The 11,680-nt window shown below is 51.7% G+C and overlaps 1 protein-coding gene, 8 non-coding genes and 1 pseudogene across 9 annotated transcripts; all 10 read right to left on the bottom strand.

Annotated features, from left to right (window-relative positions):
* Positions 1-1,456: 1,456 nt before the first annotated feature.
* Positions 1,457-2,664, bottom strand: LOC149368981 (uncharacterized). Its single transcript, XM_089575570.1, has one exon. It carries the CDS (start codon positions 2,645-2,647, stop codon positions 1,457-1,459), a length of 1,191 nt encoding a protein of 396 aa, XP_089431696.1. The 5' UTR covers positions 2,648-2,664.
* A 592-nt stretch (positions 2,665-3,256) lies between these two features.
* Positions 3,257-3,375, bottom strand: LOC149368982 (5S ribosomal RNA). Its single transcript, XR_016287291.1, has one exon. It is a non-coding gene; the product is annotated as a 5S ribosomal RNA (ribosomal RNA).
* A 547-nt stretch (positions 3,376-3,922) lies between these two features.
* Positions 3,923-4,041, bottom strand: LOC149368983 (5S ribosomal RNA). Its single transcript, XR_016287292.1, has one exon. It is a non-coding gene; the product is annotated as a 5S ribosomal RNA (ribosomal RNA).
* Positions 4,042-4,589: 548 nt separating this feature from the next.
* LOC149368984 (5S ribosomal RNA) lies at positions 4,590-4,708 on the bottom strand. The gene has a single exon (XR_016287293.1). It is a non-coding gene; the product is annotated as a 5S ribosomal RNA (ribosomal RNA).
* A 547-nt stretch (positions 4,709-5,255) lies between these two features.
* On the bottom strand, positions 5,256-5,374 carry LOC149368985 (5S ribosomal RNA). Its single transcript, XR_016287294.1, has one exon. It is a non-coding gene; the product is annotated as a 5S ribosomal RNA (ribosomal RNA).
* Positions 5,375-5,920: 546 nt separating this feature from the next.
* On the bottom strand, positions 5,921-6,039 carry LOC149368986 (5S ribosomal RNA). The gene has a single exon (XR_016287295.1). It is a non-coding gene; the product is annotated as a 5S ribosomal RNA (ribosomal RNA).
* Positions 6,040-6,586: 547 nt separating this feature from the next.
* Positions 6,587-6,705, bottom strand: LOC149368987 (5S ribosomal RNA). Its single transcript, XR_016287296.1, has one exon. It is a non-coding gene; the product is annotated as a 5S ribosomal RNA (ribosomal RNA).
* Positions 6,706-7,253: 548 nt separating this feature from the next.
* On the bottom strand, positions 7,254-7,372 carry LOC149368988 (5S ribosomal RNA). Its single transcript, XR_016287297.1, has one exon. It is a non-coding gene; the product is annotated as a 5S ribosomal RNA (ribosomal RNA).
* Positions 7,373-7,919: 547 nt separating this feature from the next.
* LOC149368989 (5S ribosomal RNA) lies at positions 7,920-8,038 on the bottom strand. The gene has a single exon (XR_016287664.1). It is a non-coding gene; the product is annotated as a 5S ribosomal RNA (ribosomal RNA).
* A 545-nt stretch (positions 8,039-8,583) lies between these two features.
* Positions 8,584-8,702, bottom strand: LOC149368990 (5S ribosomal RNA; annotated as a pseudogene).
* Between the last annotated feature and the right edge of the window lie 2,978 nt (positions 8,703-11,680).

Genomic DNA, 11,680 nt, shown 5'->3' on the forward strand with positions numbered 1-11,680 from the left:
CGCCTGCTCAATTTCTTCTCTATCGGTCGTTATTCTGTTGCGGTAACGAATCTGTCGGATTTCATTTTTTGCTGCATATCTTCTTTCGTCGCACAACGCACGCTTGTTGGGCGTTTCACCCGCCCACAGTTTTTCAGCGCGCGCCCTTATCACAGCCGCTCGGTACTTATCTGTTTCTAGAGCTTCTAGCTGGCTTTTAACTTCTCGGATTTCTTTTATGTACAACCCAGGTGCTGCTGTTTCCATACATGTCAAAAAGTTTAATTGGCACTGCAATTCTTCGGCTGTTTTCCTTTGATTTTGGTGAAGGATAGTTCCTCTTTCTATCGCTAGCATCTTGACGGCGTTCTTAAAGTTTTCCCAGTTACGTGCGCAGCTTCCTGACTGGGCGGAAGACATTTTAGTCACTTCTTTTTTAACTTGTTCAACGAAGGTTTCATCTTCTAACAGTTTCACATTAAATTTCCAAAGTTTCCAGTTGAACCGAGTCTTAACGGCTTTACTACCAAAGGTTACCATCACAAGGCTGTGATCGCTAAATGAAACGTGTTTAACTTGATACTTACTGCACACGGTCACAAATCCTATGCTTGCATACACTCTATCTAGCCTCGCATTGCTGCCGCGTTGGAAGTGCGTAAAGCATGGGTGCGAGCCTTGGGACAACATCCAACCAAGATCTTCCATTTCGTGTTCTTGAATTATTGCATCAAGGTACTGTGCACTCTGATCACGCACCGAAACGTTCGGAACTCGATCCTCTGGCAAGCACACGCAATTGAAGTCGCCCATCAAAACAACACTTTTCTCGCAGCTCAAATACAGCTCGACTTTTTCAAAAAAACTAACACGCTCCTTTTGACTATTAGGAGCATAGACACAAATCACTCGCCAAGCACATCCAGAAAAACTAAAATCAACAACCAGCAACCGTCCTCCTTCGGACGCAACAACAGTTTCATTTGCAATGCCCAGATTATTCTTCAGAAATAACGCACAACCTCCGGATCTGCCAACCGCGTGACATATACAGACACTGTATCGGGACCGAAATTTTTCAACCATGCGCTCAGTGTGTTCCTGGCTCTCAATCTTTGTTTCTTGCAATGCGACTATATCCAATTCATTTTCTAGGAAGAGGCGACTGACCTGGCATTGCCGTTTCCTCGCCGCCAGTCCCCGCACGTTCAGCGTGGCTACGCGCAGTGGCACGTGAAACATTGTTCCTTCATCATTTTTAAAGGCACCCGCAGTTCGAGGAGTGCTCACCTCAGGACACCACGACGCTGCAGAGGGTTCCGTACGCTGGGGCATCGCTGCTAAGCTGTCCATCGCACTTTCACAGTCCATGGCGAAAGTTTGACGGTCGCGCACAAAGTTCCCTTCCATGGTTTATGGTGGGCACCGTAGCATGTTGATCCGGACTCGGCAGTAGCGCGTTACCGCAGTTGCAGCGCTATTTAGGCGCCGCGTCCGCTGGTCTTCTGTCTGGTGGAATAATTGGCTTCGGCTTGAAGGACGCCCGTCGCGTCGGCGTCGCTTTGGGGGGCGGCTCCTCCGAAGGGGCGCCGTCTGTTGATTGGTCACTTTGCACTGTTTCGAGATGAGCGCGCTTCGTGGATAAAACCGCAGCGTTTCCCATTGTGATGTCGTTATTGTCTTGCCCTATGTGCGCCTCCTCTACTGGGCTCGTAGAAGTTCTGACGGCAGGCTGCATCTCTTGGCTCGCCGTTTCCTCAGGGGCGTGTTGTAACTCCTGAGGTGGCTTGACCAGGCTTGTCTCGCTGTGCTCAACGCTTGAATGTTGAGCGCTCTTCTCATCGGCTGCTGCTTTGCCACCAGCTGACCCTGACGCTTCCTCGGCCTCCACCTCATCCATGACATGTTCAGCCACGTCAATATTCCTTGCAGGCCCTGTCATGGTCGCGTACGTGGGTACACATTGGCTTTCGTCATGACCAAACCGGCGACATCGCGAGCACCGAGGCACTCGACAGTCGCGACGAATGTGGCCCTTCCCTTGGCATCGGAGGCAGAGTGGAGGCCTCCCAGCGACCACCAAAAGCGCAGGTTCACCGGCAATACGAAGCTGGTGAGGTATGTCCTCAACTGTGACGCTTGACTTCAACTTCAGGCTTAGTACTCGGGTTGTTGAACCTTTTTCTGTTACGCCGAACACACGCCAGCGCTCCTTCGAGAGCTCGGTCACTTCGCCATACGGCAGGAAGGCCACACGTACTTCTTCGTCAGTCACGTTGTGGAGAACCCAGTGCACTTTAACACGCACCTCTTGCTTGTTGGGGTCGATCACGAGACACCGGTGCTCCTTGACGCTAATGCTCCCGGCAGCGAGTATTTTCTTTACAGCTTCAGGGTTCTTAAACGTAACCGCCCACACATGATTCATTTGAAATGCTCCCAAGGCCACAACCTCGGGAAGCAGTTCCAAACGGGCAAGGGCGTCCCTGTAGTCCTCGACCCTATACGGCCGCGCTCGAACGTCGCCGTGCAAAAATACGGTATTCAAAACTATACGACCTGTAGGGAGGTGGGGCAGCATAACTTCGTAACCTGCTTCGCTATCTTCAGTAGCAATCCTGTTTCCGCGGCTCGACTGAGCCGCTAACACCGCTCCGCCGGAGCTCATGATAACACGTCCGTTCACTGCCGTGGCCGGAAATGGAATCAACATGGTATGGCCGATGGCGAGAGACAGTGCTTTCCGAGTCTTTATGTACTGTGTTTGGCCCTCGAGGATGCAAAACTGCGCATGGATACTTCCCTCGCTCGTGGCAACAGCCGCCAAGCGTGCAGTTACCTGCCCTGCGCTTTTCTCAGCCGTTCTGGCGAACCTAAACCACTGCGGCATGCACGGAAAGAGCAGCGGGAGCGAGCCTGTGTTGTTTACACATGGACCGGCAGTGGGTGCGGTGCATGGTGCGGTGGGCGCATATTGTGCGCTTCTGCGCAGTGTTATGCGCACACTGGGCCTCCCAGCTATCTTGGGGCTTTGCTAGAGTTTAATCTGCAGTGTACCCGCCGCGGCAGACGTCAGAATGACAGCCGAGACGCCACGGGTTCGCTTCGAGTTTTGCCACAGTTTCGCGTCCGCACGTACTACACGTTGGACACGTTGCCGATGAGATTGTATTATCGATAACAAAATAACGTCACCTCCTATAGTTGCCTGAGACACTGCGCAACTATGACAGAAAAAAAAAAAAAACGTGAAGGGCGAATAAAAATGCAAAAGAAATGCCATCAGCACTCGGTGTTCCCAGGTGGTCTCCCTCCCAAGTACTGACCGAGCCCAATGCTGCTTAGCTTCGGTGATCGGACGAGAACCGGCGTATTCAACATGGTATGGCCGATGGCGAGAGACAGTGCTTTCCGAGTCTTTATGTACTGTGTTTGGCCCTCGAGGATGCAAAACTGCGCATGGATACTTCCCTCGCTCGTGGCAACAGCCGCCAAGCGTGCAGTTACCTGCCCTGCGCTTTTCTCAGCCGTTCTGGCGAACCTAAACCACTGCGGCATGCACGGAAAGAGCAGCGGGAGCGAGCCTGTGTTGTTTACACATGGACCGGCAGTGGGTGCGGTGCATGGTGCGGTGGGCGCATATTGTGCGCTTCTGCGCAGTGTTATGCGCACACTGGGCCTCCCAGCTATCTTGGGGCTTTGCTAGAGTTTAATCTGCAGTGTACCCGCCGCGGCAGACGTCAGAATGACAGCCGAGACGCCACGGGTTCGCTTCGAGTTTTGCCACAGTTTCGCGTCCGCACGTACTACACGTTGGACACGTTGCCGATGAGATTGTATTATCGATAACAAAATAACGTCACCTCCTATAGTTGCCTGAGACACTGCGCAACTATGACAGAAAAAAAAAAAACGTGAAGGGCGAATAAAAATGCAAAAGAAATGCCATCAGCACTCGGTGTTCCCAGGTGGTCTCCCTCCCAAGTACTGACCGAGCCCAATGCTGCTTAGCTTCGGTGATCGGACGAGAACCGGCGTATTCAACATGGTATGGCCGATGGCGAGAGACAGTGCTTTCCGAGTCTTTATGTACTGTGTTTGGCCCTCGAGGATGCAAAACTGCGCATGGATACTTCCCTCGCTCGTGGCAACAGCCGCCAAGCGTGCAGTTACCTGCCCTGCGCTTTTCTCAGCCGTTCTGGCGAACCTAAACCACTGCGGCATGCACGGAAAGAGCAGCGGGAGCGAGCCTGTGTTGTTTACACATGGACCGGCAGTGGGTGCGGTGCATGGTGCGGTGGGCGCATATTGTGCGCTTCTGCGCAGTGTTATGCGCACACTGGGCCTCCCAGCTATCTTGGGGCTTTGCTAGAGTTTAATCTGCAGTGTACCCGCCGCGGCAGACGTCAGAATGACAGCCGAGACGCCACGGGTTCGCTTCGAGTTTTGCCACAGTTTCGCGTCCGCACGTACTACACGTTGGACACGTTGCCGATGAGATTGTATTATCGATAACAAAATAACGTCACCTCCTATAGTTGCCTGAGACACTGCGCAACTATGACAGAAAAAAAAAAAAACGTGAAGGGCGAACAAAAATGCAAAAGAAATGCCATCAGCACTCGGTGTTCCCAGGTGGTCTCCCTCCCAAGTACTGACCGAGCCCAATGCTGCTTAGCTTCGGTGATCGGACGAGAACCGGCGTATTCAACATGGTATGGCCGATGGCGAGAGACAGTGCTTTCCGAGTCTTTATGTACTGTGTTTGGCCCTCGAGGATGCAAAACTGCGCATGGATACTTCCCTCGCTCGTGGCAACAGCCGCCAAGCGTGCAGTTACCTGCCCTGCGCTTTTCTCAGCCGTTCTGGCGAACCTAAACCACTGCGGCATGCACGGAAAGAGCAGCGGGAGCGAGCCTGTGTTGTTTACACATGGACCGGCAGTGGGTGCGGTGCATGGTGCGGTGGGCGCATATTGTGCGCTTCTGCGCAGTGTTATGCGCACACTGGGCCTCCCAGCTATCTTGGGGCTTTGCTAGAGTTTAATCTGCAGTGTACCCGCCGCGGCAGACGTCAGAATGACAGCCGAGACGCCACGGGTTCGCTTCGAGTTTTGCCACAGTTTCGCGTCCGCACGTACTACACGTTGGACACGTTGCCGATGAGATTGTATTATCGATAACAAAATAACGTCACCTCCTATAGTTGCCTGAGACACTGCGCAACTATGACAGAAAAAAAAAAAACGTGAAGGGCGAATAAAAATGCAAAAGAAATGCCATCAGCACTCGGTGTTCCCAGGTGGTCTCCCTCCCAAGTACTGACCGAGCCCAATGCTGCTTAGCTTCGGTGATCGGACGAGAACCGGCGTATTCAACATGGTATGGCCGATGGCGAGAGACAGTGCTTTCCGAGTCTTTATGTACTGTGTTTGGCCCTCGAGGATGCAAAACTGCGCATGGATACTTCCCTCGCTCGTGGCAACAGCCGCCAAGCGTGCAGTTACCTGCCCTGCGCTTTTCTCAGCCGTTCTGGCGAACCTAAACCACTGCGGCATGCACGGAAAGAGCAGCGGGAGCGAGCCTGTGTTGTTTACACATGGACCGGCAGTGGGTGCGGTGCATGGTGCGGTGGGCGCATATTGTGCGCTTCTGCGCAGTGTTATGCGCACACTGGGCCTCCCAGCTATCTTGGGGCTTTGCTAGAGTTTAATCTGCAGTGTACCCGCCGCGGCAGACGTCAGAATGACAGCCGAGACGCCACGGGTTCGCTTCGAGTTTTGCCACAGTTTCGCGTCCGCACGTACTACACGTTGGACACGTTGCCGATGAGATTGTATTATCGATAACAAAATAACGTCACCTCCTATAGTTGCCTGAGACACTGCGCAACTATGACAGAAAAAAAAAAACGTGAAGGGCGAATAAAAATGCAAAAGAAATGCCATCAGCACTCGGTGTTCCCAGGTGGTCTCCCTCCCAAGTACTGACCGAGCCCAATGCTGCTTAGCTTCGGTGATCGGACGAGAACCGGCGTATTCAACATGGTATGGCCGATGGCGAGAGACAGTGCTTTCCGAGTCTTTATGTACTGTGTTTGGCCCTCGAGGATGCAAAACTGCGCATGGATACTTCCCTCGCTCGTGGCAACAGCCGCCAAGCGTGCAGTTACCTGCCCTGCGCTTTTCTCAGCCGTTCTGGCGAACCTAAACCACTGCGGCATGCACGGAAAGAGCAGCGGGAGCGAGCCTGTGTTGTTTACACATGGACCGGCAGTGGGTGCGGTGCATGGTGCGGTGGGCGCATATTGTGCGCTTCTGCGCAGTGTTATGCGCACACTGGGCCTCCCAGCTATCTTGGGGCTTTGCTAGAGTTTAATCTGCAGTGTACCCGCCGCGGCAGACGTCAGAATGACAGCCGAGACGCCACGGGTTCGCTTCGAGTTTTGCCACAGTTTCGCGTCCGCACGTACTACACGTTGGACACGTTGCCGATGAGATTGTATTATCGATAACAAAATAACGTCACCTCCTATAGTTGCCTGAGACACTGCGCAACTATGACAGAAAAAAAAAAAACGTGAAGGGCGAATAAAAATGCAAAAGAAATGCCATCAGCACTCGGTGTTCCCAGGTGGTCTCCCTCCCAAGTACTGACCGAGCCCAATGCTGCTTAGCTTCGGTGATCGGACGAGAACCGGCGTATTCAACATGGTATGGCCGATGGCGAGAGACAGTGCTTTCCGAGTCTTTATGTACTGTGTTTGGCCCTCGAGGATGCAAAACTGCGCATGGATACTTCCCTCGCTCGTGGCAACAGCCGCCAAGCGTGCAGTTACCTGCCCTGCGCTTTTCTCAGCCGTTCTGGCGAACCTAAACCACTGCGGCATGCACGGAAAGAGCAGCGGGAGCGAGCCTGTGTTGTTTACACATGGACCGGCAGTGGGTGCGGTGCATGGTGCGGTGGGCGCATATTGTGCGCTTCTGCGCAGTGTTATGCGCACACTGGGCCTCCCAGCTATCTTGGGGCTTTGCTAGAGTTTAATCTGCAGTGTACCCGCCGCGGCAGACGTCAGAATGACAGCCGAGACGCCACGGGTTCGCTTCGAGTTTTGCCACAGTTTCGCGTCCGCACGTACTACACGTTGGACACGTTGCCGATGAGATTGTATTATCGATAACAAAATAACGTCACCTCCTATAGTTGCCTGAGACACTGCGCAACTATGACAGAAAAAAAAAAAAACGTGAAGGGCGAATAAAAATGCAAAAGAAATGCCATCAGCACTCGGTGTTCCCAGGTGGTCTCCCTCCCAAGTACTGACCGAGCCCAATGCTGCTTAGCTTCGGTGATCGGACGAGAACCGGCGTATTCAACATGGTATGGCCGATGGCGAGAGACAGTGCTTTCCGAGTCTTTATGTACTGTGTTTGGCCCTCGAGGATGCAAAACTGCGCATGGATACTTCCCTCGCTCGTGGCAACAGCCGCCAAGCGTGCAGTTACCTGCCCTGCGCTTTTCTCAGCCGTTCTGGCGAACCTAAACCACTGCGGCATGCACGGAAAGAGCAGCGGGAGCGAGCCTGTGTTGTTTACACATGGACCGGCAGTGGGTGCGGTGCATGGTGCGGTGGGCGCATATTGTGCGCTTCTGCGCAGTGTTATGCGCACACTGGGCCTCCCAGCTATCTTGGGGCTTTGCTAGAGTTTAATCTGCAGTGTACCCGCCGCGGCAGACGTCAGAATGACAGCCGAGACGCCACGGGTTCGCTTCGAGTTTTGCCACAGTTTCGCGTCCGCACGTACTACACGTTGGACACGTTGCCGATGAGATTGTATTATCGATAACAAAATAACGTCACCTCCTATAGTTGCCTGAGACACTGCGCAACTATGACAGAAAAAAAAAAAACGTGAAGGGCGAATAAAAATGCAAAAGAAATGCCATCAGCACTCGGTGTTCCCAGGTGGCCTCCCTCCCAAGTACTGACCGAGCCCAATGCTGCTTAGCTTCGGTGATCGGACGAGAACCGGCGTATTCAACATGGTATGGCCGATGGCGAGAGACAGTGCTTTCCGAGTCTTTATGTACTGTGTTTGGCCCTCGAGGATGCAAAACTGCGCATGGATACTTCCCTCGCTCGTGGCAACAGCCGCCAAGCGTGCAGTTACCTGCCCTGCGCTTTTCTCAGCCGTTCTGGCGAACCTAAACCACTGCGGCATGCACGGAAAGAGCAGCGGGAGCGAGCCTGTGTTGTTTACACATGGACCGGCAGTGGGTGCGGTGCATGGTGCGGTGGGCGCATATTGTGCGCTTCTGCGCAGTGTTATGCGCACACTGGGCCTCCCAGCTATCTTGGGGCTTTGCTAGAGTTTAATCTGCAGTGTACCCGCCGCGGCAGACGTCAGAATGACAGCCGAGACGCCACGGGTTCGCTTCGAGTTTTGCCACAGTTTCGCGTCCGCACGTACTACACGTTGGACACGTTGCCGATGAGATTGTATTATCGATAACAAAATAACGTCACCTCCTATAGTTGCCTGAGACACTGCGCAACTATGACAGAAAAAAAAAACGTGAAGGGCGAATAAAAATGCAAAAGAAATGCCATCAGCACTCGGTGTTCCCAGGTGGTCTCCCTCCCAAGTACTGACCGAGCCCAATGCTGCTTAGCTTCGGTGATCGGACGAGAACCGGCGTATTCAACATGGTATGGCCGATTTTTTTTTTTTTTTTTTTTCTTTATTGCCTGGCTTTTGCACAGAAAATTAAACAAGACAAACAATCAACAAAACACTACATACGCTATGTACATACGATTCGTGCTCAGCCAGTATGAACCTGGCTTCGTCCACTTAAAATTCAGGCAGAGTACAGAGCGGCTCTAGTCTTGAGAGCCACTCCGGAGGCTCCGCAGCGGCTTTCTGAATGGCCAGAAACATGTCCATACATTCACGGAAGTAGATTCTGGCAGGTCTTGCGTCTCTGTCGCAATGACAGCCTGCCATTCGAGAGCGCCATATACAGTGGAGGCCTGTAAGCATTATTAAGTCAAAAGGCACCCCATCCTCATTTTCAACACATAAGTACCGGATGCCGTACGGGTCAAGTGGAAATTCTTTCTTTAGCGTTCGCTGCAATACATCCCAAAAATAAACCCCTTCCCAACAGTGTAAAAATACATGGTCTGTTGTTTCAGGCTTCCTGCAAATCAAACAATGGGATCCCCAGGGTAAAAATAATTCCTTTCCCTCTAAAAATTTTTTAACCGGTAAGGTTCCGGTGTGCAGCTTAAAAAAGAAGGTTTTTGTGCCTGGGGGCACCTGCATTTTTTTCACCCTCTTTAAGACATCTCTGCCTGGGCCTCCACTGTACAAGGCCCTGTACAAGGGCACCGGGAAAACTACATCACACAAAGCACGGTACAGTTTCTGTCGTTTCACAGTGGACAGAAAGTCTTTTGAAAACCGCGCGGAAAGAAACCTTACACTGGCAACGATTTCCCAGTAAAAACCAGTGACCCTACTATACACCTCAGCAGTTCCGACTATGTACTCTGGAAGTAGATGCCGCAGCCTAACTTGGCATACGGTACGCAAAAACGGGTCTCTTGTGTCCCGAAAAAACAAAAAACGATTGACCAGCTGTCTCAAAAACAAATGGCCCAGTCCCAGCCCGCCGTCTTGTACCCGTCGGAACAGGTTGGTCCGGCTGCAGCGCTCCCATTCAGACGACCAGATGAAGACGGCGAAAATTCTGTGTAGCTTTTGAATACTTAACCGTGCACAGTGCAACACCTGCATTACGTACCAGAGCCTGCTGATAAAGAACAAGTTGCAAACAGTGGCTCTGGCGAAAATCGACAAGGTCGTTCCTTTCCACTTATCCGCTCTCTCCCGTATCTCCTTGACCTGTCCTGTCCAATACTTTGCACTGTCACGGTAGGCATCCAGCGGAACGCCCAAGTATTTAACTGGTGTCGTCGTCCAAGGCACGCTGGCAAACCGTTCAGGCGTAAATGCCCACCGACCATGCCAAAGCCCGAGGCACTTCGACCAGTTAACCCCGCTGCCTGTAGCTTGGCTGAAATCGCGTACACATTGAACAGCCTCGCTTATGCCTCTCTTGTCAACAGCAAACACAGCAATGTCATCAGCGTACGCCAAGAGCTTTACTTCAGCTGCTTGTAATCTGAATCCGGTAATACTCATGTTTTTCAGTATCTTTAAACAAAGGGTCTCCACATAAATACAAAATAAAAGGGGGCTGAGGGGACAGCCCTGGCGCACCGAACGCTGCACGCTAATGGGGGCCCCCAGACTCTTATTAACGATCAATCTCGTCGTGCAGTTCCGGTACGCCAGGGCCACACCCTCGCGAATAACAGAACCAACGTTAACATGTCCTAATACTGCAAACAAAAGTTCATGGGCAACGCAGTCAAAAGCCTTTTCTAAATCGATCTGGAGAATAGCCACCTGTCCATTAGTGTCATCACATGTTTCTAAGACACTGCGCGCAACGTGAATATTTGTAAAAATAGACCGCCCTTTAATGCCGCAGGTCTGATGCGGACCAACTAATAAATGAATCACGGTCTGCAGCCTTCGTGCCAGAACCTTCATGTAAATTTTGTACTCGACGTTAGTGAGTGCTATGGGTCGGTATGCTGTTACCAGTCGTAACCTGTCTATGTCGTCCGTTTTCGGAATCAGCACAGTATGGGACGAGCCATAGGACGGAGGCAGTGCTTTTACTTTATAGGCTTCATTAAAGATTACCTGCAAGACCGGGGAAATTACGTTTTTAAATGCTTTGTAGAATGCCGCGCTGAACCCGTCCGGTCCAGGCGATTTACCTGGGTTTAAACTGTCTATTGCTTGCTCAACTTCTCCTTGACTGATCTCCTGCTCTAATCTGTGTTTAGTTTCGTCGTCCAGACGCGGCATCTCGGCTAGAAACGCCTCCTTAAATGTGATAGCATCTACCGGTTGCGCTGCGAAGAGCGCCTCGTAATGCTCGAAAAAGGCTGCTTTGATGTGGTCGATGTCCGTGTTTGAAACACCTCCCCATTCTATTTCATGAATGTGATTTCTTTCGGCGTGGGCTTTTTCCAAACCAAGCGCACGTTTCGTTGGCGCTTCCCCTGCTGCCACGTCTTCTGCCCTTGCCCTCACCAGCGCTCCCCGATAACGTTCTTCTTCGATAAGCTCTAGCTTTTGTTTGGTTTTTCTTATGTCCTCTATCCATTTACCAGGCGCTCGGCATTCCTGTTTTATCATCTTCTGAAGCAGTGCCTTTAGCTCCATTTCCTGTTTTTTTTCCTCATGACGTATACAGGTGGCTCTTTCTATGGCTTTTAGTTTTAAAGTTTCTTTGGTGAGCTCCCACTGCTGCCAAATCCTCATGTTGCTACTTGGTTCTATTTTTGCTATTTCTTCAATTACAGCTCGGTTATAAAATTCGTCCTGAAGTAGCTTGTCGTTTAACTTCCACATTTCCCACGAAAAACCATTCCCCTTCTTAATGATTCCTATGCAGCACTGAACCAAACAGTGGTCAGAAAATGAAACCGGCAGAACTACATAACTATTGCATTTAGATACTGTATCCGCGGATGCATAAATGCGGTCGAGCCTTGCGTGACTAGAGCCCTCGAATCGTGTGTACCTTACCGCACGCGCTCCTTCAACACACTCTGC

Source organism: Amblyomma mixtum, chromosome 1, assembly GCF_055824585.1.
Source record: "Amblyomma mixtum isolate Tamu chromosome 1, ASM5582458v1, whole genome shotgun sequence".
In the NCBI taxonomy this organism is placed as follows: Eukaryota; Metazoa; Arthropoda; class Arachnida; order Ixodida; family Ixodidae; genus Amblyomma; species Amblyomma mixtum.

Bases quoted from the DNA above. Each gene is read 5' to 3' on its own strand.
- LOC149368981 (XM_089575570.1), bottom strand. From the start codon at position 2,647: ATGAGCTCCGGCGGAGCGGTGTTAGCGGCTCAGTCGAGCCGCGGAAAC.